A 25,836-nucleotide genomic window follows, 5' to 3' on the forward strand; every position below is an offset into this window, starting at 1 on the left:
GAATTCCACATCAGGCTTGGAAGAATGAACCGAGGGAAGCAGTAGTAACAAGTGTGGATGAAAAGGTTGGGGGGGGGGGGGACTTCCTAAGGAAGCATTCATCAACTTCGCATTAAATGCACTGTAACAACTTTGTCAACCGCATTAATAGCTAAATGATACCTGAACAGTGCCAAGATAGTTTGTGGTTCACTCGGCACTTCCTTCAAAGGTGGGATAGGACAATTATCTTGTGAGAGATCAACCCCCCCCCCCCCCCCCCCCATGTGGAGGGTCAAGATGAAAGGAGACCATTATAAAAGGGGGAGGAGCCCTATTGAATCGGGATCAGAACCTAGAGATTAAAGAGAGAAACAATCTTAAGCTTGTAACATCTCAAGTGTAGTAAGGCTCCTTGGCCAACCGAGGAAACATTAATACATCTGTTTACACTCATTTTTACTTATTAATCTTTACTTCTTTCCATCTGGGTTTGTTTTTCGTGATCTCAATCCATTGGATAAGAAGCCCAAGTGTTGGTCCGCTTTCCCATCTCTACAAATTAATTGTGGTGGGCTCATATCCCAGCCCATTTCTCCTGTTTTGGGCCCTTGGTTATTTTTGTCTCACACAAGAGTAATTGTCAATAATAGCCCATATTTTATAGTACAATAGTAAAAAGAAATTACTGTGACCTATTAGGTAATAGTTAAAAAAAAAACTTAAAGAAAAAAAGTTAACAAGACTAGATGCAAAATTAGAGTGCCACATGATAGAAGCTCATGCACTCCCGTCCAAAGTTTCTACTTTTATATATATATATATATATATACTTAGTCGTTGCATGTGAGAGAAGATTCTCTCTATTTAAATTTTCAATTTTAGCCAATTTGTGATCTTGCCATTTGTTTGATTATGTATGGTTTTCGCATGGTTTTAAAAACCATTGATATTTTAGTACCACATATCTCATATCTGACTAAAATAATAGATGTTCTTTTATGGGTTTCAGTTAGCTGAACTGGTAAAGTCTCTAATGGTTGTATAAGAGATCTAGGGTTCAATCTCCGTTTACACCAAAAACTATTAAATGTTTTGGTTTGATGATAAAAGAGCTATCATTAAAAACAGACGCAATAGGTTAAAACTCTCTATAAAAAAAATGCCCTTCTCAAAAAAAAAAATAGTAATAAAACCAAAAAATAGATGGAACGAGAGGAATTAAGTGGAAGGGATCCTTTCCCCTACTCATAATAATCCCTCAAACCTGTAACACATCAAATACAAATTATGTACTAATCATCCACCAATTATGGCTGCTTTCCCGTATAAAGATGGCTATCAAATCCTAATTCATTAAATATATATATATATATATATATATATATATATATATATATATATATATTGTGTACCAATCACTCAAGAGTGTGGCTAAAAGCGAGTTTTGTATCCCAGAAACATGCAATGACAGCATGCTAGACATCTTAACTAAAACAGAACTCTATATATATATTGCAATCTCTCGCAATTTCTTAATTAGCAGAAAAGCCAAATGATGAAAAAAAATTCCGATTTTCGTGAGACAAAACAAAACCCGTTGCCATGTTTTTTTTACAGATGGTCGAAAGTCCAAACAAATACTAGCAGTGTTTATAACATATATAAACTCGGAAAGAAAGAAAAATTACTGACTCGCGCCGCACGTGTCCTCGGACATGGAAGGTGACTCAGACAAGTAGTCCAACGTGTCGTGACCAGGTGAAACCTCGACCCCACGTATCTCATCAATCATCTTGACGACGTGGCTCATTTTGGGCCGTTGATCAGGGGAGGCAGCCGTACAAGACATTGCAATCTGCAACAACCCAACCATTTCCTCCTCAATATCCTTGTACCTCATCAACTCCAAATCGAAAACCTCAGCCGTCCATTCCTCTCTGACCACAGACTGGACCCACCTAGGAAGATCCACGACCCCACTATTGTACCCTCCGGGCCCACCTCCATTCTCCACCACAGAGGGACACTTCCCTGTGAGCAATTCTAAAAGAAGAACCCCAAAAGAGTACACGTCAGATTTTTGAGTGAGTTTTCGACCGTCTGATGATTCTGGAGCACGATAGCCGTTGGATCGTGGGCCCCCATTAGTGGGGGCAGCAAAGACCGAGAGTCCAAAGTCTGACACGTGCGCATTCCCTGCTTTGTCTAGGAGGACGTTGGTGGATTTGATGTTACCGTGGGTGAGCTTAAGGGACCTGCATGAGTTGTGAATAAAGGCTAGTCCTCGAGCTGCTCCTGCTGCGATTTTCAGCCTCGTGGTCCAGTCTAGTGGGGTTCTTCCGGGTCCTCTGTTACCTGCCCCCATAAAAATAGTAAATAAAAATAAACAACCCTTTAATTTCAATATAATTACGTACGAGGCACTACAAGAATATTTTAGATGAGGCATAGGATAGGGTTCTTTAACTTTGCACTTTTTGGTCATATTTAATTTAAAAAAATAGATAAAAGAGTACTGGCACTGGCAGGAAAAGAACAAAAAGAAAAAAAAGAGACAAAGTATATAGGGTCTGGTTCTGGGTCTGCGAGCAGTGCACAGTCTGTAATGAATAATGATACAGTAAAAGTAAACTAAAGGAAACCCAATTCCCAAATCGCAAGTTAAAAATATATATATATTCATTTTTCTGTCTTCTTGCATAACTGTTTCCAAAAGCGAGATGTGACTGTGAGAGTGGATCTCACTGCTTCTTCATGACCAAACTAAAAAAAAAAGCAAGCAAAAAATCCCTACTACATACATTTGTACGAGATCGCAGTTAGCTCTCATAAACAACAACCACAACCAACTCCAAGATTTTGCTCAAGCTTAATATCACATCAAATGGTCCCATTGCATCAGACAATTATTCAACCTTAAAAACCCTAATGATGAGACCAACGATATATAGCATAGCGCCCACGACTATTCCCCACCCACCGCGCTATGAGCCATCAACCATGGCTTACATTAAATGCTTGCACATTATCAGAGATCACGTTTGGTTGCCCAGAAATTAATAAATATATTGCAGTAACATTTATATGTATGTAAAAAGCACAACTCCTGAAAGTTGGAACCCAACCCAACCCAACCTAACAATCAATCTCAACGCTAGCTAAGCTAAGCTAGCTCCACATTTTCATCTAATTAATTTTAATTATAATGAAAAAAAAAAAAAACAATAGGCTAATTAGAGAAATAAATTAAGATAAGAAAATATACACGTACCGTGAAGAAGCCAAAACAAGCTCCCATTGGGCATGTAATCATAGACCAACAATTTCTCCTCCCTTGCAAAATAGTAAGCTCTAAGACTAACCACATTTGGATGTCTCAACCTTCCCAACACCTCCATGTGCTGTTCAAACTCTCTCTTCCCTCCCACACTCGCGTCCTTGAGTCTCTTCACCGCTACCACATTCCCATCATCCAACACCGCCTTATAGGCCGTGCCAAACCCGCCTTTCCCCAACATCTCCGCCGAGGCTCGAAGCAAGTCCTCCAGCTCGAACCTCCTTACCCCTTCGAAGAACATCATGCGACCCTTCTCGAACCCGGACTGAGCCCCAGCAGGATATGGGCTCGACGAGTACACAATCTTCTCGCTCTCTAACAGCTTTGACGACTTGCCGTGCCCCTCACGCATTTTTGAAGCGTAGTTTCTCCAGAAATAGCAGTAGAGGATTAGAGACACGCCAGCTAGGACCAATGCGTCGCCGAGGATTATGGCTATCAATGCCACAGGGCTTATTTTCGAGGTTCCAGCGCGGCGAGTGTTCTCTGATTTTGATGGCGATGTTGTTCTGGTTGAAGGAAGTGAACTCGGTGATGATGATACTGTGGTTGTTGGGTTAGTGCCTGGTATTAAAGGTGAGGCAATGGCTCCGTTTTCAGACCCGGGTCGGGTCGGATCACTAACGAGGCTTTTGCACTTTTGCTGAATGGGTGACCCACAGAGCCCCAGGTTTTGAGCAAAAGCAGAAATGGGAAAACCTGATAAAGACTTGGGTATTTCACCGGAGAAGCGGTTACCGGAGACGTTGAAGTCCTGCAGATTCGGGAGGTTCAGACCCGAAATAGAACCGGAAAACCGGTTCTCCTCGAGCCGGAGCGTCAGGAGGTGCGTCAAACCGTTGACCGATACTGGAACCTCGCCGTAAAAGTTATTGTACGACAGATCGAGACGGTACAGTCGGAAAAGAGTCGGCATTGACGGGGGGAACTCGCCGGAGAAGTCGTTGTGAGAGAGGAAGAGGAGCTTAAGAGCCGTGAGGTTGGAGAGGTCAGGAATGGGACCCGAGAGACGGTTTTGCTTGAGGCTGAGAACTCGGAGCTGAGTCAGAGCGGTGAGTGACTCGAACGAGCCCTGGAGATCGAGGTCTTCGAGGACGAGTCGCGAGACTCGGTCGTGGAGGCACGAGACGCCTGTCCAGGAACATGGGTTGGTGGTGGAGTTCCAAGTTGTAAGCTTGTTTGCTTTATCTGTAGAGGCTTTGAACGCCAAGAGAGGTTCCAAATCTGGGTTTTTCGAAGCTTGGGATAAAAGGAAATGGAGGATGAGAAGCAAAAAAGTGAAAGGTAGAAGAACATACAGGCTTGGGTTCGCCATTGTTGTCTGCAAGTTCAGAGAGAGATGTGAAGGGTTTGTATTAATGTGACTCACAAGTTGGAGCCACAGTGTGAGACTGAGAGCTTGTAATGAGAGGAAGAGAGGGCTTAAAGTGTAATTAATGGGAAATTGGAGGGGTTTAATGGTAATAACAATAATGGATTCTTTAATTTTTCACTGTGTTGGTGATTTATTATAGAATGTGATTGATCGGGCAAGAGAACTGAAAAGCATGTAACGTGTACTGCGAGGTGATTTTCTTTTAAATGACTATAATGACCTTTTCTTTGAGATAAAATGTGAGCTGGATTTTTGTTGTTTTTATTATTATTAATTTAATAATAATACTTTCTCAACAAAAAAATTTTAATAATAATAAATTTTCAAAAACGGCCAAGAATGAGGGAAATGGGAAGGTGACACGTGGTAATGGAGACAGAGCGCTCCACCATCATGTCAAAGCCCTGATTTTGTCTCATAATCAGATTAGCTTGGTCCGTACTTTTACGATCTTTCGCTTTAATAAATGAGCCCAGTTCTTCTTTTTAACCAGACAAAACCATTATTTACTTCCAATTAAACCTTTCACTGTGTTATATGATTCATGATATTAGTTTGATATAAAAATTGTGGGTCCGGCCATATTTTTTCAAAGGATTTGACGGGATGAACGGACGGGTTTTTGGGTAATTTATGGCTCCATTTAATTGAGGGAGGAAGTGGGAGTAGAGTAAATTTGATTTAAAATTAGTTTATTTTGAGTAAATTTTATTCTACTTTCTTTATTCTTTCTTCTCTTCTCCTCTTCAATGTATTAGTTGGCTTAAAAATTCTAAAACGCTTACAATTCTTATATCCTAGCCAAACAGTAAAAACCCTTCATTATGTCTTTCATTCAAAAAACCAAATAAGGTTGTTTGTGATAAATATTACTTAAAGGAGGTTGATTTTTCGCAACAATTACCAAAGCAACTTCAAATGGAAAGATTTTTGTGCACACCCAAATCCTGGTTATTGGGCCAACCTTGTAATCGGACTCACAATTTACTTGTTCTCATGGGTTTTTGAGTATCCTACAATGAGAAGTTCCTAAAAAGGTGGATTAAGGCCCATAAAGATGGCTAATCATACTAACCGAACACTATTCCTCTTGCGTTTCCTTATTTGCTCTCTCTATTCTCTAGTTCTCCTTTTAACAGTGTCTAACCACTTTCTCTCCATGTCTTTCTCCTATTTATAACCTTGATTCAATGGACCAGTAATGATTGTCTTTAGCATAACTCGTGTGAGAGGGGCCCATTTATATTATTCCTGACGAAAGAGGGCCCTACTTTGGAAATGGGAGTTTTGGAACTTGCGCTAGACGCCGATCATTCCTCAGCAGCAATATCACCCAAGGCTCTACGAACGTACCTTGGATCGAGCTCAAATAAAACTAGACCTGTAGATACTCGATTTTGCACCCATGATATAATCCATAAAGATGGCTGAAATAACCATTTATATACCCAAAATTCATGATTGCATTACATGCATTAATTTGTTCATTGCATAACATAAAAAATGATATTGAGGTTCTAATGGTTGCGTCGGTATGCCCGATTTCTAAATTAGACCATGAATTGAAAGATATCGCATAATCAAGTTTGCACAGTTAGCATGTATTGCATTTAAATAGAATCAACCACACATGATTAATTTGAATTAATTCTAATTAGCTAGACAATTAAAATTAGTTAAATAATTTTGTGATTAGTTGTTAGTTATTGTCAAAAATAAGCTTGCTTGCATGGGAATAAATGGGATAATTGGATAACAATAAAATTGTGGATAATCAAGACTTTTTGGAGTATTCATTTATAAGATAATCATTACTGAAAAGACCTGAATTATCAAGAAAAGAGTTAAATTTTTAGAATATGGACTAAAACGTGTCTAAGTGTAAGTCCTGGCTCAAAAAACCTCAAAAAATGAGTCCAAAATGGACAAAAACTCAAATGAGGGATCGACACCCAAAAGGGCCATTTGGCACTTTTGGAGTGCCAATCGGCACTTGACGGCCCGAATTTGGGCACTTAGATTGAACTAAAACACATTCTTATCGATTTTTTAGAGGTAAGGACGCGTCCCAGTTTGTATTATAATCATTTAGCTAATTTTTCGAACATCACAGTCTCTATAAATAGAAGCTGCATCTCAAAATTTAAGGGACTTTTTCACGCTCTCTAAGTTCTTCTCTTTTTGACTCTTCTTTTCTTTTTATTTTCTCTCTTACGTTAAAGACAATCTGGAGGCTCTAGCCTTAGGAATTTCTTTTTTGTAAGCAAGATATTTTAGGTTTCAAAGAGATTTGAATAAATTTTTTTGAACCCTAAAATATTCCTTTACTAAGAAGAGCACGTCCATGCAAGATGTAGTTTTTCTTTTCCTTTTTCTATGTTAAGCATAGTTTTGTAGGTTGTATCAGTTTGTATGATGGGTTGTAGGATGTTTGTATGGTAGTGACTAGATAGTGTAGTGTGTTAGTAGTATAAGTGCCTTAGTGTCCATATGAGGCTTGCATATCATTGTTGTAGGGTATACGGGTAGGTTAGTGACTGTGCAAGGGTAGTTAGAGTTAGTTACAGACTAGTGGGTTGGTGACAACTGTGAGGTGTAGTTTAAGAGACCAAGGAGTTGTACAATGGGTAATCAAGCAAAGTGTAATTCTGAATACAATCTTTTCTTTTTCTCTCCTTTCTTTTTCTCTCTCTATTTCTTTTCCCAATTCTTGGAGGCCTAGCTGACCTCGAATCTAGTAGGGGAATATTTGGTCTGATTATGGCAGATGGCAACTGGGTATTAAAGATATTAAGATATTTTAAATTTGAATATTAAATGATAGCTAATCAAATTGAGCCACGTGTTTAAGTTGAATTGTAGCTAAAAATAGTAATAAGTTTATGTAAAATAATATACTTAGGTTTCCAAATTTGTATAGGAAGAGTTGGAGATTGAATAAGTAGTTATGTTGCCAGCATTAGATGGCTAGAGTTTGTGAGTGTTTGTCATATGATGAATATTAGGATTTAGGAAAAGAGCAATGGAGAGTATTATCATTTTAAGTATTATGTGATAAGAGAGGCTTACCATATGTTACCCACTATACACTAACTTGTCAGAGTTCAGGGAGTTGGAGAAGACACGTCAAGTAACATGTTTCTTTTATCAACTTTAAATTGCTAAAATTTTACTAAACATACCTCTTGGCCCTCCAAACCACAACTTCTAAAGTTTCCTCAAAGAAACTCATGAGCTTGGATCATAAACCAAATATGAGATGACGTACCTTGGGTTTTGTTGTCATTTTATGTAAATATAAGCTTTTGTTGAAGAAGCCGTTTTTCATGAATATGAGAGAGCTAATATGGACTGTGAGCTTTGATTCATTGCTTGAGCCTAATACATATGTTGATGTTGATAATGTCATGGGCTATGATCCTAATTGACGAAGAGGAAATGTGGACTATGAATCTGCCTTTTAAAGTAAGGATCTTGTGAGTCATGTGAGCCCAATCCATGTAGTTGGATAAGATATTAGCTTATTTTGAGTTTTAAAAGAGATTTAATCAAAATTCAATAACATGTTGATGTGACATGGGTTGCCAATGAAATAATGTCACGTGGGGCGAAAAAGAGTCCTTAACATAGTTTACAATTTAGTTTATATATATATATGTATATATATTAATTTTAAAAGGATTCAGAAAGTTAGTTATGTCTTCAAAAAATATCAAAAAATCTCCTAAGCTAATTAGATACTTTTTATTCTTTTTAAAAAAAAAAGGGTTAAAATTGTAATTCAATAAAAAAATTTAAAAAAATTACTAGAGAAACTTTTTTTCCTAAAAATTAGCACTCTCTATTTAAATATATCTCACGCACGTTTGATAATTTTTTTCCTAAAACCTAGTACACACTAAATCCAACAGTTTACTCTATTTTAAATCTTAAATTTTAGTTTTTTAAAAATCTCTTCTGGTGTAACCTTACTAACAATTAAAAAATTCAAATTAAAAAATTACATTAAACTCAAAATAAAAAGGAGCCTCATTTCACGTGCAGAGCACGTGTGATAAAGTTAGTATAAATATAAGGACATACATTAGTAAAACTATTTTAGAAAATTTTTTATGAAAAAATAACTGACTTTTTTGAAAAAATTTTCTAATTTCTCATAAAAAGTTTCACAAAATGGATGATTAATGTATGCCTTAAAAGCAAACATTCACTGAACCCTATATATAATTTTTGTTTACTTTTAAGCCATAGGGCTTCATCCTATGTGTATTTACCTAAAGTTCTTAACGTAATGAGATTTATCCCCGTCCAAGCATACGTAGAGATGAACTTACTTGGATGCATACACTAACACACGCACCCTCCCTCTCACCCAAAAAAAAAAAAAAAAGGTGAAATTACGCTATTAGTCCCTGAAGTTTATCCTGTGTGCGCAATTGGTCCCTCAAGTTTGAAGCGAGCACAATTAGTCCCTTAAGTCTTAAAACTGAGTTGTATTAGTCATTTTACTAACTGCTGTTAACGGTGTTACTTATGTGGCTAACAGAATAATGACTTGACATTTTTTTAATGACGTGGCATGTTTTTAATTAAAAAAATTACAAACCAAATTTAGATGTGGGAAAAAAAAATTTCTGGGTAAATTAAAAAAATTACTTTCTCTATCTCTCTCAAGAAAACACCATGCCTTCTCTCTCTTTCTTCTCTCTCAGGATTCTGTTTTCCATTTCCTCTTTCAGGTACTCACTCACTCACTCTTTCAATAAATTTCCAAATCACAAATCCATGAAATTTTTTCACACTTTTCGAATTCCTACTACTTCTTGGAATGTTGAAGGATTTCAAATTCTTGTGCCGGAATTCCGGCAAGAGTGAGGAGATCGAGAATGTGCCTATAAACCCTAAGGATTCGGCGCTGATTCAAACCGGCACCGACTCGTCGAGGCCTCCGCTCAACGCAATCCAAGAACCGGTTCAAAACCCTAAGCAAGAGAGTAAGGTTGAGAGGACTCCGACGAAGGCAAACAAGGGCAGAAGCTCTGACCCTTTGTTGCTGCTTCGAACTCTAGACAAGCACTGCCTCGTGGGTTTCAATTCTTGGGTTGTGGGTTGTTTTAGTGGATCGTGGGTTTCAATTCCTGGGTCGTGGTTGGGTTGTTTCAATGGCAATGAACAGAGGTGGGTTTTGCTTCGGTGGTGGTTGTTGGCTTGTTTCTTCAGTGGTGGGTGTTAGGTACTTGGGTTGGGTTGTGGGTGTTGGTTCAGCGGTGGGTTTGTGGTTCAGCGGTGGCAGGTGTATCAATGGTGGCAGTGCGTGGTTCGGTGGTGGCTAGTTGCATTTTGCTGTGTTTGGGTGGTTGCATTTTGCTGGGTTTTAGTTGTTGACTTGTTGCGTTTTGCGTTTTGAATCGTGTGGGTTTCAGTTGTGTTATGCATAGAGAGAGAGGCGTAGAGATCCACATGGTTGAAAGTAGCAAAGCTTATAAGCTCTAGCCATGGTGATTCGGCCATGAAAGGAAGAGAGAGCTACGGTGGTTGAGAAAGAGAGAGAAATGGCATGGGAAAGGAGAGAGGGTAGATAGTTTTCATCTAACGTGGAAATTATTTTTTTAAAATCTTTTAATTAAAAACATTCCATATCATTAAAAAACAATGATAAGTCATTGTTCCGTTAGCTACGTAAATATCACCGTTAACAGCAATTAATAAAAAGACCAATACAACTCAGTTTTAAAACTTAAGGAACTAATTGTGCTCACTTCAAACTTGATGAACCAATTGCGCACACAGAGTAAACTTCAGAGACCAATAGTGCAATTTCGCCAAAAAAAAAACCTCCCTCTCACCCAAAAAAAAAAAAAAATCTATGAAAAAACACGCTCACCCTAAAATCTTGGAAAGTATAGTATCAATGAAATAGTTTAGAATATATCAATCTGAACTAGAAGCAAATCAACTTACATTAATAGATATATATGTGTGTGTGTGTTTCTCAAATAAAAAAACTTACATTAATAGAAATACAAAATGAGCCTAAAGGGTTCGATCTCCACTTACACCAAAATCCAATCAATATCTTGACTTGATGATAAAAAAAACAATTATTATAGAGCACCCTTCACAAATTAAAATTCCATCTTATATAAAAAATAATAATAATAAAATAAATAGATAGCCAAGACTCAATTGTGTGTCTATATATATATATATATTTTTTTTGGGGGGGGGGGGGGGGGGGTCTCGGCAAGATTGAAACCCAGATTACTTGTTCAACAACTAAGGATTTTTCCAATTAAACTAAATAGAACCCATGAATAAATGGACCTGGCTTAACTACCTAAATAACCAATTTTAACTATCATATTCAGCAACTGTAGATTTCCAGATACACCCCAAACATATAAGATAGTTGCTCCTTAAACCTTCTATTACTTGAATGCTAAAACTCATTTTACATTATTTGCGGATATTACATATACATTTTATGCAACATCTTAGTAAGATTCAAATAATTGCCTGAACTATGAAAAAGGAGATTTCAAAAAATTGAATTTATGGGGTAAAGAATGGGGTGAAACAATATAGGAGCTATGTTACTTTAACTCCACTAGGACGTTTTCCTTCCATCGCGTCCTTCTTGTTACGGCAATCAGCACAAAGAAAAGGCCCTTGCCAGGGCTTTGAGCTGGCCGAGAAGATGGAACCAGCATGAACAGAGATGCCCTCACTTGGAGCAAGGTCAACTTGGCATACAGCACAGACGAAAAGGCCAGATGTTGATTGGCCAGTAGACTCATCATTTCCTAATCTGCAAGACACGTGATTATAATTTATGATGTAGCCCAAAATCATAGAGGGCAAAGTTCTCATGAGAGAAGAAACTTGTTTCCCCAGAAAAGAGATCAAGAGATTGAACTATAAGAATAAACACCCAACTGAAAAGGGTGGGCCATCTACTAGCCATACGGGCATTTTATAACAATGTTAATGGCTTAATTTGTCCCATTCCCTTCCTAAAAGGGTGATACATTTCTATTCAACAAACAAACAAAAAATAATAATCCATCTGAAAAGCGCATCAACTTACAAATAAACATATTTTATAGCATAAAATAAAATCAAATCCCCAAAATGCAGCATATTGTGAGAAGATAATGCAAGCTACATCAGGCACATAACTCAAAAGTGCGGCATAACAAGCTAAACAATGTAATCTACAAGTTCTAGCATGCAGACCAAATTAGAAGGTTCCACATATCTTCAAGTCCAAGTTAAAAGACTCCTTTTGAGAGGGCTGCAGAAGACGTTCAAGTTTTAACTTTTAACCTATGAAGCACGGGTGCGTTTCGGGATTCGGGTGCGGATGCGGGAGCGGGTGCGGGACTCGGCAATTTTTGAAAAAGTAGGGTGCGGGTGCGGCGATTAAAAAATTATTAAAAATATTTTTATTTATATTTTTAATATATTGCTAAACATACTTTTTTCACATTATATAAATATATACCAAATTTAAGAACAATGGTAAATAATAACTAGAATACAGAGAATAGGAGAGAGCCTAGCTGAAGAGTGAAGGTAGAGAGTGGGAGAGAGGCTCAAGAAAAATGAAGAGGGAGAGGGTTGGGTCTTAGTTTTTTTCCAAACGGTGCGTTTGCACCTCTTTTTTTTTTTTTTTTTTTTTTCCAGCCATAAGCACCTGTTGTTGTTGTTTTTTTTTTTTTTGAATTTCGGCCGGTATCGGCCGATTTCGCCGGTATCGGCCGTTATCTGCCTATTTCGGCCGGACCGATTTCACCTGATTCGGGCCGAATCGGCCCGATTTCGCGCGTGTCGGCCCTAATCGGCCCGATTTCGCGCGTGTCGGCCCGAATCGGCGCGAATCGCGCCGAAAAAAATAGTTTTTTATTGCCGGACGCGGCACGGACGCGCAGGCAGCGGCGTCGCCTGCGCGTCGTTGCGTCCGGCCGCGTCCGACGCGGGTGCGGCGGCCCAAACGCCGCACCCGTGCTTCGTAGCTTTTAACTTTAGGGGGAATTACACTTTACCACTCTAAACCTTGCTCTAGATTACACTTTGCACCCTAAACTTTTTAAATGCACATTTTGCACCCTAAACTATGACTCTTGTTATACTTTGCACCCCAACGTTAAGTATGCCGTTAACTTTGATGGAAAAATATGACATCATGTGAAAAAACCCAATTGCCCCTCTTCTCAATCTAATAAAAAAAAAGATGAAATTATATCTTACCACCCTAAACTAGACTCTTGATTACACTTTGCACCCTAAGCTTTAAATTTCTATCCAAGTTAACGGCAAACTTAACGTTGGGACTTGGGGTGTAAAGTATAACAAGGATCATAGTTTAGGGTGCAAAACATGCATTCGAAAGGTTTAGGGCGTAAAGTGTAATCTAGGGTATAGTTTAGGGTAGTAAAGTGTAATTTTTTCTTAACTTTAAACTAATAATTAATTTGCAAAAATAATTTCATTTAGCACTCAAAGTCATCTCACATTTCCACCTAAAAAAATAGTGTAGTAGGTGCATAGCATGTGCACTCGTACTTATCAAAATAAAATATTAAACAAATAAAATAAATAAATAAACACATGCACTCGTAAATAAACAAGGATGGATGGAAAAAAAATCTAGAATCCATTAGAAAACAAAATTAAGTCTCAATTTTATTGAAATATTGAGTTGTTATTTCATTTGAATTGTAATTTTCATTTTAAACATTGCAGGTCTGTTTATAGGCTTTAGAAGAATGGGTAGTTTCCAAGTAAAAATATTCCAAAATAAATTTAATCAATCTATCATATAAGAACCTTTTTTTGAAAAAGAAATCCCTAAAAACAAATAAAAATAAGAAAATAAAGTTTAAAAACCTAAAAAACAGAAAAGTAGATAAAAATATGAAAAATATACTTGAATGCTAAGTACGAAATTTTGCCTTACATCACTATGTCAGAACTTCAGCATCACTCTAAAGTACAGAATTTTTTAAGACATTTTTTTCCTCTCAACTGCAACCTGAAGATTCAAATTTAGAGAGCAATTCCACTAGAAGTAGGTATGGTATGAGATCAACCCCATACATAACTTAACTGTATCTGCTTATCGTACTTCTAACCTAGGACCAAATATGGATTAGTACTGAGTCTAGAGTCCAGACCATTCCTGATGGTCAAATCTAAGTTGACAAAAACTTTAATGGTTCACAACAATTACCATCCCAAACTAAAGAAGCAATCAGTTATTGAGTTTGAGTTAATCTCACCAAGTAGAGCATTGTGCACATATACACTCCAAGAGCATTGTCAATTAGGTCTCTAATGTACTAATCAATATTATTGTCATCAAGGACTTTTACCTTTTAATGTACGACTATTATATGAGTACAGAGAATAAAATCAGATCTCTGTCCTTCCCCTTCTTCCCTCATTCTCCCTCCTGCACATTTCCATCATGCTAAAATATAGTTGCCCATAAATTTTTTTTTTTTAAACTATAGAACTTTTATTAAGCCCTTAGTAGCTATCTACTTAATAAAGCAATTTATTACAAGAAAGAGGCAGCAATAGATGAAGTGCTAGGAAATGGAGATCAGCAAGCAATGCAAAATTGTAAGCTTCTAAGACCATTCAAAAATCAAAATTTGCAAAATAGGCGTACTAACCTTTCAGCAAGCATCGCCGAGCCTTCTTCAAACAATTCTTCCACTATACCTACAGCTGATAGCTTCTTTGAAAGTTTATTAGCAGAATCGTGGGCCCTCTTCCTAAAAAATAGAGCTCTCAGCTTATTCTGCTTTTTAGGAGGAGTTGGGGGTTGTGCTGAAGGATCAGGAGGAATTATATCGACAATTATACAGGTTGTATCATCCTTTAGACCCCTTGTCCTTAATGCCTCCTAAAGAATAATCCAATAAAAAAACAAAGCTTTTAGCATTTAAATTAATGTAAGGATACGTCAAGGCTCTAGCCCATGGTTTACGATAAACCAGGGAGCAGAAGGCCATGGTGATTCAAACACACCTAGCCAGAAGATTTAGCATAGTAATGAGTTTTAGTTACCTTCACAACTTGCCTAGCTGCAAGTTCAGCAGGCAACCCACGACAAGATTTTGCAGCCATTTCAGAGGATAGGGCATCCCAGATGCCATCAGAAGCAATTATAAGCCTCCCACCTGCCTTTGAAAGCTTTTATAGAAATGAAGAATGTTAGGATTTGCAAAGCAGATGCTATGATGCACATACTTCAGAGTTTTTTTTAATATAATAGGAGACATTTGAAGAAAAAATTGAAGATAAATGTGAAAATAACATAAGCATAGAAAAGAATAAATACCTTCACTTGCTTGACATATGGTATCGGAACTATAAACTCTCCAACATCCATGTCTCCAATTGACCTAGAAAGGCATAAACCCCCTGGCCAACAACGGAGGGGACCAATCTGTAGAGGTTAAAAATTGCATATTACACAACATAAAATACAAGGATAAATAGAGGGAGGAACGTCATGAACTTTAATGCCAAAAAATAGAGTTCTGCAGTTGTTCTAGAAAAAAATTTAAGAACCTAAATGCACACCTCAGCACCACCAACAATACTAAGCCTTCCCACTTCACCTCCACTTGCAGTAACACGTTCCCTTCTGCAATCATGGAACATTCAATTACTAAGTGTATTCAGGAAAAGGGAATAAACAAGGGCTTTAAAATAGACACACACTCTTCCACATTCTCTTCAAGTCTATGATCAACAGTTAAGGTGGAAACAGTGCCACCCTGAGTATCTAAAATACAACGGGAGTCTCCAACAGATGCAACTGTCACAGTCCACCCGTCAACTATTACAAACGTAGCAGTGGTTCCAGATGTTTCTCCTGGAGATATGAAAGAAAGAACTAGTTCATTATCATGCACAATAAGTATGACTTTCTACCAAAAAATGGAATACTAAAAAATGGGAGAGGTAGGGGGCAATTCCATGCCTCTGCTTTGGAATTCTTTGTCAGTCTTCACAAACCCAGCAACCAATGCCCGAGGTAAAGCCTGAAGCCACTCCTCCCGTCCAAGCCCACGGGGAATAGCACCCAACACATGATTCAGCAATTGCTCCTTTGTAAAAATGGCAGCGGCATTTCCATTGTGTCCATCAAAGATCTGAACATCAGAAGAAAAACAATGACCCATCATGTAGGACACTACATCTATACCTAAGCAAAATTCAAAAGTGCTTAACAATACAATCAATGACAATAAGAACATGCCAAAACAAGGAAGAAAGTATATTTTTGAACCACAATCTCTGTAGTAATAACAGAACACGAAATATTTTTCTTTACAAGGACATCAATCTTACAAATTGAGAAAAATACTCTGAACATATTGAGCATAAAAAAGAGAAAAAGACTCTAAACATAAAAAAGGAGGAAAGCACCATAAACTTGGTGCATATATAATGGTTCAATAATATATAACTCAGTTGAACATCTAGGTCCAGTTCATGCGGCATGGCAAAGTAGAATTTGAGAGAGTAAGGGAGAACATTTACCGCAAATACAGAAAACGCTGATGAAGAATTCCCTGGGACTCGCTCACAATCCGTCTTAATCAGGAAAGAATCTTCCCCTTTCCTAGACTGAGCTGCATGCCCATATCTCACAGTCGGCTTCTCCATCTTCTCACTCCTCATCTCTTTACTGATCAATGCAGCAAGAGGCACAAGATTATGATGATGGCGCTTCCCTTCACTCGACGCCATTTCTTCCACGACAAAGTCTTAGGCCCAAGACCTTCAAGCTATTGTATCCTTTCTCTCAATAGCATACTAAACTCCAATACCTAAAGATCCTATGATCATATATATAGTCAAACTAAAGATCCTATGTTGTTATATAGTTTAACTCAGCCAAAATGCAAATTCCTTGGAGTCAATGACAATAAACTCCCTAAGTATCACAAACCCAGTATCCGCCTTTGTATAACTAACACGAATTCCCAATTTTCAAACATAAAAATTCGAACTTTTCTAAATCAACCTCAGGATTTCCAACCTGATCTGCATTCATAATTGACAAAACATTGAACAAAGTCAATCTAAGATCCAAAAAAAAAAAAAAAACAACCCACAAAAAAAATCTGATCATTCAACTCTACACTCGACCGCTTACTAATAAAAATGTCAGTGGAAAAAAAAAATGAAACTTTAATCTTAAATTAAAAACAACAAAAACGTTCTACTTTTTGTTGTACTCTTTATAGTACAGAGATTCCAACAGATAAAGAAGAGAGAGACATAGACAATTACCTACGAGGATGTCCAAATGCGGTTCGAGCAAAGCCAAAACGCCAGATCTGACTGCGACAGTAAGCAACAATAACACCCAAGTCGACGAACGAGATTAAAACAACAACTTATACTTGGAAGAAAATCAACACGGATACGCAACGCGTATTGATGACAAGGTATGAACTGTAAGAACCAGTAACCAAACCCCAAATGCTTCAACTAAAAAAAAACAAAAACCCAAATTCCCTTTTGAGAGACAGAGAGACAGAGACAATAAAAAAGGCATTGAGGTCAGCTTCACAACAATTTCCTCCACCAAACACTCAAATAAACAAACTAAAAAGATTAAGTTTTCCACTGGAGAAAAAGAAATGCCTGTAAAATTCGGTACCGACTACTACTAAACTATAGCTTTTTATTCAGGCAAAGAAAGCAAGCAAGCCAAGAAAGTGGCTTTGCTGACTCTAAAGCAATATGTAATCAAACCCACATTCATGAAACTCGGTTTTCTCCCAAAGAAAAAGCTACAAACTTTTTTTATATTAGGATTTTTAGTTGAGTGTACATTTTGTTTTAGATTCTTGTTCGAGGATGATTGAATTTTTAAATTTGTAAACAAGGATGCGAGAATAATGGAGAGCAAAAGGTGGGACTGTACTGTACGAGCTTAAATGTTGAAATTGCATTTTTTCTTTTAAAATAATAATTTAAGTGTTGTGGGAAGGCTGACACGTGTAGTGAGTTTGCATGTGTTTCTGTGATGGCAATGATGTGTACACGTTCTGCAGTACACAGTTTTTGGTCTATGACCATAGACTAAAGAGTAGAGTTACTGTTTTACTTCGCGGCCCCACACACTCCGGGCCTGTTCGAAAGGAAGGTTAAGCTCACATTTTCACATTTTAAACAACATTAACATCGTACATTTTTTTTACCTATATATATTTTTAAAAACTACATAATATTACTCAAATTCCTCTGCCTACCAAACAGCCCTCCACCTCCATCTCACCTCCACAGTCAACAGCTCAAGTCTGTTTGAGTTCCTTATTTTTGGCTAAAGGTAAATTTTAAGAATTGATTAAGGAGTGGTTGACAACTGGCAACCCTTAAAAGGATATTTGAATTTGATAAATCGTAAATACCTGTCTAAAATAAATAAAACTCCTGTTTATACCTTTATATCTTTTTGGTTTAAATTTAATAATAAGATAAACTAAGAATATAAATTTTAAATTCTGTAAAATCAAAAAAATAAAAAAATAAAACTTAAAGATGTCAAGATAAACTGATAAATTTAAAAATTCAAATTTAAATTTTATAAAATTAAGCAGGACTGTAAATAAGCAAAATTTTGTCAAGTAATAAATGTTCAAGCTCAACTCGACAACAAAAGTAGAATGTTTAAGCTTAACTTGAGCTTGAATCAAGCTTACAGATAATATTCAAGCTTGAGCTTATTATAAAATATAAAAACTTAAACTCGGTTTGGCTTGATTCATTAGTAAAGTCAAACTTGAGCTCAATATCATACTTTTAAACTTTTTTTTTTTTTTATAGAATTATTATACTTTTAAACTTGAGATCCAATACAAGTATATTATCAAGCTTATTATCTAGCCTATTTAGTTTGAGTGAGTGGTCTCAAAACTCTCAACTCCTAATTAATTAAAATTTTCCTTACTCATTAGTTTAACGCTATTAATTAAATTTTTAGAAAGACATGAGTTTATTTGTCAAAGCTCATATCAATTTTATTACCAAACCCATAAATAAGTATAGATTCAACTTGTTTTGTATCATGCCCTAATGTCCATAAGCTTGTTTATAAACTTTTTTTTTTTAACTTGGACTTGGCTTGTTTATTAAATAAGCATAAAACAAAATTTTAAGTTTGGCTTGTTTATAAACAAACAAATATGAACAAGTTTTTTTATCGAGCCAAGTCCGAATTGTTTATGAACGACTTGATTCATTTAGAGCATCCACAATAGTGGGCCTATTTTTTTTAGCTATTTAGCACCACAAAAGTTATTTTTATCTATTTTACCTTTTCACTTTACAAAACATCTAACATCAGTGGTTTTATTTTAGCCTTCAACACAATAAAATAATATATCTATTACATTAAACAATTTATTTATTTATTATTTTTTAACTATTCTTCACTATCTTCATCACTATCTTCAGGCACCACCTCCACCACCAATGCGAAACTCAGCACCCAACAACCCTGTTAGGACATATGTGATTAGTTGTTAGAAACATATGTCAACATTTTATGTAATTGGCTAATCCTTTGACAAAACGCACTTTACTTGTAATTGGGTAGATCAAGGATGCGTTTAATACTTCAAGGAACAAGAGTTCAAGTCCAAGTGTTGAAGCCATGCAAGTCTGTCCAAGATTTAAGTTGAGAAAGTGTTGTTCATTAAAACTCGATAGCTAGCATCTATCGAGACCTGTAGAGTTGTTAAAGCCCGTGACTCGATAGCAACTTGACAGATAAGCATCTGTCGAGGTTTATGAAATACAGAATTTCAGATCTGGTTTGACTCCAATCCGTGATTATGTGTTTGGGCTTTCTTTTCTCACAACCCTAAACATATATAATGATTATTTTAAGGGTCATATCTGGTTACACAGCTGAGAGCACAATTGCACAAGAGCATAATTTCGCAAGTGTGACACTACAAAAAAACAGGCCTACTGCGGCGGGCCAAAACCGCCGCTAAAGCCCCAAAAACCGCCGCTATAGGTAAATTTCACCTATTGCGGCAGGGGCTATTGCGGCGGTTCTACCCGCCAGCCTTGTCGCGACGCAATATGTCTATTGCGGCGGTACAAAAACCCGCCGCTATAGATACGCCCTTTAGCGGCGGTTTTGGTCTATTGCGGCGGGCATAAAACCGCCGCCAAACGACGTTCGAATTCGCGTCAATTGACTTTTAGCGGCGAACACACAACGCCACTATATGTGCGTACCTTTAGCAGCGGGTTATAAGCGCCGCTATAGGGTTTCATTTAATACATAAAATATGCACCTATTGCGGCGCTTTTTGACCGCCGCTATATGTGCGTACCTTTAGCAGCGGGCTATAAGCGCCGCTATAGGGTTTCATTTAATACATAAAATATGCACCTATTGCGGCGCTTTTTGACCGCCGCTATAGGTTCTTTTTTTTTTTTTTCAGTGCGCTTTGCATCAGACCCGTTACAAAGAACCTGTTTTGCATCAAATACATTGTTCAAACCTGTTAAAAAAAACCTATAAAAAAAAACCTATAATAGTTTCAGCTCTACTATCACAATACCACAAATATATATATATATATATATATATATATATATAAAATAACCTTAACAAAAACAATAAAAACTAAGTATAATTTACTAACCTGAGAAAGAATTATAGGTCCACCTTGTGAAGCAAAGAGAGTCTCACGTTTCATCATATCCACAATCAATGTAGTAAAAGTTTTCATCTCACTCTAAAAAAAAGTTAAATTTAGAGCAATTAGAAATATTTTTAATTAAGCCAAAAATGAAAACTAATAAATATAAAAAATTTCAAATTACCACGTATAAAGGACTTGCTGTCCTTAGTTGAATCCCAGGGATGTTGTGCAACCATACAGGTAATCCACTGGCACGAATCACAAATGAAAATAGAAAAAAAAAAATCAGAAATATATACAAGATATAAAAAAAAATACATATATAATAACAAAAACACTTAAATAAAATATTATTACCCATAATTCCAATCTGCACATGTATATGGTCCAATCCTAAGAACTTCTTCTGATCTTTAATGGTTTCTCATCTAAAAGACACTAAGATTGACACTAGAAATTTTCACATTCCAAAGGAAATTTAAGTAATCAAATTAAAAGCCCAATAGAAAATTAACAGAGAAAAACACAAGCCAGGTATAACTATAACCAAATATGGCAATTGAACTCAACAAAAAAGAAGTAGAACCCAGTGGAAATTTCATCAAGAACTTACATTCCTAGCAGAATTATTTGCATTTGATCACAAATTGAAGAACTTGACTAGTACCCAATTGAAAATTTACCAAGAAATCCACAAACTAAATTATCCAATAAATAAATAAATAAAATCTAGATGCAGTTGATATTCCCAATGAAACTAAGATTGCCACTAGGAAATTCCACATTCCAAAGGAAATTAAAGCAATCTAATTACAAGCCCAATAGAAAATTATCATAGAAAACCAAAAGCCAGTTATAGCTATAACCAAATTTGGCAAATGAACTCATCAAAAGAAGTAGAACCCAGTTGAAATTTCATCAAGAAATTTACATTCCCAGCAGAATTGTTTGCATTTGATCACAAATTGAAGAACTTGACTAACACCCAATTGAAAAATTACCAAGAACCCACAAGCCAAACTAAGTATAACCCAATAAAAAAATTGAAAAGAATGGTGAAGTACATAACTAGCAAGATTTATTGCAAACCTTATCTCAAGACAATGACCCGTGACTAATATTTACCTAAGTTAGAAAAATTGTGTGACATTTTTATTATAATATTTATTAGTCCTTTTATGTTTGTTACTCACCCACGGCCCCAAACACACCGTTACTTACCCACTACCGACATTATGAATTTTTTTGAGCATTCTAAAATCACTAGTCACTACAATATCACTGATAATATCAAAAACACATTAAAAACATCCATATTTCAAAAGACAAAATTAACCTGCAACACCCAAACTTCATACATCCTAAATGGAACTAATCCAAAAGCCAAGCAAACGACATTACAAAATCCATAAAATGACAATCCATAAACCCCAAAATATGAACCACATAAAGAAAATAAATCTAAAGCTTCTAACCACAAAATTAAACTTTAATTTCAGCTCAGATCTATATGATAAAAAGCTATACAATTTTATATTTTTCCCGAAATATGAAGTGCATAAAGAAAATAAATCTAGAGCTTCTAACCACAAACCCTCTTACTCTAAAGATAGCCTTACTCCCTAATCTAGGCACCTACAGTAGATCACATTAGCAATCCACGTGATGCAATGGACAGAAAAGAAACAAAAATCACAGGAAAAGTAATACCTAAAATAAATAAATAAAACAACCACCACCATGAAAAGTGAGAGCAGAACAAAAGACAGGGTATTGAAATAATTAATTGTAGATTAATTAATAAATCCATTACTTCCACTTTGTAGATCACATTGGGATTTAAATTTTTTTTTTTCAAAAATAAATAAAACAAAAAATAATTTTATCAAACAAATAAATCAAGAAAGTTCATTACAATTAGAAACTAAAATACCAATCATTGAAAAAGACACAGCCAAAACAGTCACTAATTAAAGTACCTATTACCCTAATTGGTACAAATACATTCCTCACCAAGAACAGCTCAATTAGAAAAGCAAACAGCATCCCAACATTGAAATTTCTTTGATAAAATACAAAAGATCAATTACACACAAAACAAGTTATCTCTATACATTCTTAAACATTACTCATATAAATGATAAATGCACAACCGCCACCAAATTTTTGGGGTCGGTTATTGATCCTAAGCATTTAGTTAGGGTCAACCGCATGTACTCTTTTCCACCATTCTAATCTAACCAAAATTACTTTTTTTTTTACTACTTCTACTAATGTTAATTTTTGGTCTTCCTACACCTTTATTTCATTCCCTCAACTCGAATCAACTTACTCTCACCCGTGCATTAATCGCTCTCCTCGGAACATATGGGGCCTTTTCAATCAAACAAAGAACATAGTAGGGGCTTCATAGCTACTTCATTCTAAAGGAATTCGAAGATATAAGCTTTTAATTAAGGGCAGTCTCGCTACCTATTTAGTTGCTGCCCCTTACTTGCACATCCACAATTACTACCACAAGAAAGTCGCCAGTATCTCTAAGTGTGGTTTTGGCCATTCCATCATTTACAAGAAAGGGCTGATTAAATTCAGTCATTCTTTCACAAGGCAGCCAAATCTTTGGGACTATTGATTAGACAGTTACAGCATTTAACAACATTTGGTAGAATAAAATAAGTAACGCATATGAAGATTGAGAAATAGTCAGTTACTATAACTAGTTTTGCCCAAATATTGGTAATATTGATTGAATTTTTAAGGAACTGAAGAATTGGATCTCAGAATTTGGTGAATTAGAAAACAATAAATTCCTGGAAGAAAGCAAAAAATAACAATAACACTTAATTTTAACCACACAATCATCAAGGATAATACCAATAAGCAAGAATCTGAACAATATCAATTGAGAGGTTGAGTTTAAGTACAAAATTTAATGAATTCAAAATAAACATCCTCTCAAAAGTCCAAGAAAATAAATAACATAATAGAATAAAAATCTCTAAATCCTAATTAAAGTCCACAAAGTCCTTAATTTTAAGAATTTGCTAACAAATAAAAGGAATTAAAATTAGTACCCAACCCAACAACATGAACTGAACAAACATACCCTCTAATAATTTGGCAAAAGGAGATTGTACTAGAAGAAGAAAAAAAATTACAAATAAAATAATGAAAACTACTTTTTGAAATAGCCGTTTAACATCAGCTCAAGGCAAAGCAGAATGTATTGGAACCAAAATTTTAATGCCTATTCATTACAACAACCACCACAACATTATTACCTTAGGCAAACAAATTAAAAACACAGCCAAAGGTCAGTGAGCTTCTGATAAAGACGAATTTTTATTATCAAAAGCAAACAAAAGGAACCCAAACAGAGGGAAAAAAAAACCCCACATCAATATATCGACAAGAAACCCCACCTGAAGAAAAATCACTTTAAAGTTTCTGACAGATATTGAAATGCAAACTCATTAGAGTATTTTATTAAGATAATATGATAAAAGTCAATTAAAATTTCCATTTTCTATTCCTTATCTTTGCCTACCAACCAAACACAGGGAAAATACAATCTATGTATAATAAACAAAGCATATTTGAAAAACCCAACAAAACAAAAAGCCATATGCGCAACATTATAAAAATATATACTGTATATATCAAAAACCTCAAACCTGATGAACAATCGGAGCCCCACCATAGGCAACAGCGACCCTGACCCGAGTCTGATACGCAAACTTCTTCGCCTCCTCATATATCTACCACACAAAAATACGCATTAAAAAAAAAAACACACAAAACCCAAAACCCATTTTGAGAAAGAGAAAATAAAACCTGACAAGCCAACTCTCTAGTTGGGGAGAGAATGAGAGCGAGCGGGAAAGCGACCCGACCCGGCTTTGAAAAACGGTTGTTGTTGTTGAAGGTGAGATGAGTGAAGAGGGAGAGAGGGGATGGGGCGGCTGAGAAGAGAAGATGAGAGAAAGAAAATGAACAGGAATAGGGTTTTATGTTGTGTTTTAAAAAGAATCAAAACGACGTAGTTTTCATAATAGTAACTTTAAAAAATGAAAAAAAAAAAAAAAAAAAAACGCTGTTGTGGAGGCTAGAACCTTGGACGGGACCCTGTAAAACTACATGAAACACGTGTTAACCACTAAGGTAAATGAGGCTAATGAACATGTTTTATAAATAATAATATTTAATATAGATATTAATATTTAATATTTATATTTAATATAGATATTTATATTTATATTAATTAAGAATCATGTGTAAATTAATTCAAATAAATAAATTATTTTAAATAAAATAAAATTGATAATAAAAATAAAGTAATCTTTTACTCTATTTTTTTAAAAACAAAGTAATATTTTACTTTAGATTTTTTTAATATATATAAAAAGGACTCACTTTAGGTTTCAATACAAAGAAAAATAAAAAAGAAAGACTCACGTAAAAAAAAAAAAAAAATAGGATGAAGGAAAAAAGAAAAAGAGACTCATGTTAGGACTCTCTCACTATTTAGTTTTTAAAAAGACTACTTGTTAGAATTTTTTTTTTTTTTTTTTTAAAGGACTCACTTAAGGTTTTTTTTTTTAAAAAAAAAAGAAGAAGAAGAAAGACTCACGCAAAAATAAAAAATAAATAAATAAACTTTAAGATTAAGGAAAAAAGAAAGAGAGACTCCTATTAAAACTCTCACACTATTTAGTTTAAAAAATTAAAATGATGACGTGGAAAAAATGATTAGATGAAGAGTTTGGATTGCAGTTAAATAAATATTTTTATCAACTTAGAAATTATAGGAAAAGAAAAGATAAACTCAAAATTTATATTTATTTTTAAAAAAAATATTCTGCAATATGGTGAATTCACTTGGTCATTTTATTAATGAGCTGTGAAATAAACTTTGTAAGTGCACAAGTGCACCTGGCCCCTGGGCATGCTTATGGGCAGGGGCAACGTGATCCTTTAACAATATGAATTTGTAGAGTGTGGGCTTGAAACCCAGGTTAGAAGTGTATGGGGATTAAATGACAAACTAAAGATTGCAAATACTTGGAAACAACAAGGGATATTGTAAATCGGCCTCCTCGGACGTAAGCCGAGAGCTGTTCTTATATTATATCTTTCTCCTTATCTTTTTTCTTTTTTAGGTTACAAAAAGTCCGTCCCCCTTTCTATCCCAGGTTCCTCCTTAAATACTCCTCTTTTTAATACTTTGTACACGTGTTGCCCCAACTCCTCCCTTAGCCTAGATATTTCTTTTCTTAGTGCCTTTGAAAAGTAACTAGAAGTTTCCCTTCCACTTTTTATGCGTCAATTCCCCATTAATGCGGCCAGGGTGGTAGGTACAGGGTCTTTAATGTGGAGGTAGCAGCCTTTATCTTTGACATTTTTCCAACATCGGTGCTTCTAGGACATTCAAGGGTTCACCCCCT

General features: G+C 35.7%; 2 protein-coding genes and 1 long non-coding RNA gene across 5 annotated transcripts; all 3 read right to left on the reverse strand.

Annotated features, from left to right (window-relative positions):
* Positions 1 to 1,535: 1,535 nt before the first annotated feature.
* LOC142605531 (putative leucine-rich repeat receptor-like protein kinase At1g68400) lies at positions 1,536 to 4,701 on the reverse strand. Its single transcript, XM_075776932.1, has 2 exons — positions 3,254 to 4,701; positions 1,536 to 2,337 (listed from the first exon to the last, which is right to left on the reverse strand). Exons 1-2 carry the CDS (start codon positions 4,632 to 4,634, stop codon positions 1,667 to 1,669), a joined length of 2,052 nt encoding a protein of 683 aa, XP_075633047.1. The 5' UTR covers positions 4,635 to 4,701; the 3' UTR covers positions 1,536 to 1,666.
* A 6,392-nt stretch (positions 4,702 to 11,093) lies between these two features.
* LOC142608390 (putative protein phosphatase 2C 15) lies at positions 11,094 to 17,630 on the reverse strand. 2 transcript variants are annotated; one of them, XM_075780164.1, is made up of 10 exons: positions 17,013 to 17,595; positions 16,257 to 16,763; positions 15,694 to 15,865; positions 15,432 to 15,585; positions 15,291 to 15,354; positions 15,046 to 15,153; positions 14,772 to 14,897; positions 14,375 to 14,607; positions 14,069 to 14,148; positions 11,369 to 11,502 (listed from the first exon to the last, which is right to left on the reverse strand). In XM_075780164.1, the coding sequence occupies exons 2-9, from the start codon at positions 16,464 to 16,466 to the stop codon at positions 14,109 to 14,111; spliced, it is 1,107 nt and encodes a 368-aa protein (XP_075636279.1). In that variant the 5' UTR covers positions 16,467 to 16,763; positions 17,013 to 17,595; the 3' UTR covers positions 11,369 to 11,502; positions 14,069 to 14,108. The 2 variants fall into 2 exon arrangements, with proteins under 2 accessions (XP_075636278.1, XP_075636279.1); XM_075780163.1 differs by lacking the exon at positions 14,069 to 14,148 and having other exon boundaries at positions 11,094 to 11,502; positions 17,013 to 17,630.
* Positions 17,631 to 20,023: 2,393 nt separating this feature from the next.
* Positions 20,024 to 21,329, reverse strand: LOC142608408 (uncharacterized). 2 transcript variants are annotated; one of them, XR_012839484.1, is made up of 4 exons: positions 20,750 to 21,329; positions 20,574 to 20,640; positions 20,393 to 20,485; positions 20,024 to 20,262 (listed from the first exon to the last, which is right to left on the reverse strand). It is a non-coding gene; the product is annotated as an uncharacterized LOC142608408 (long non-coding RNA). The 2 variants fall into 2 exon arrangements; XR_012839485.1 differs by having other exon boundaries at positions 20,025 to 20,248.
* Positions 21,330 to 25,836: the final 4,507 nt, after the last annotated feature.

Source organism: Castanea sativa, chromosome 8 (assembly GCF_040712315.1).
Source record: "Castanea sativa cultivar Marrone di Chiusa Pesio chromosome 8, ASM4071231v1".
NCBI lineage: Eukaryota > Viridiplantae > Streptophyta > Magnoliopsida > Fagales > Fagaceae > Castanea > Castanea sativa.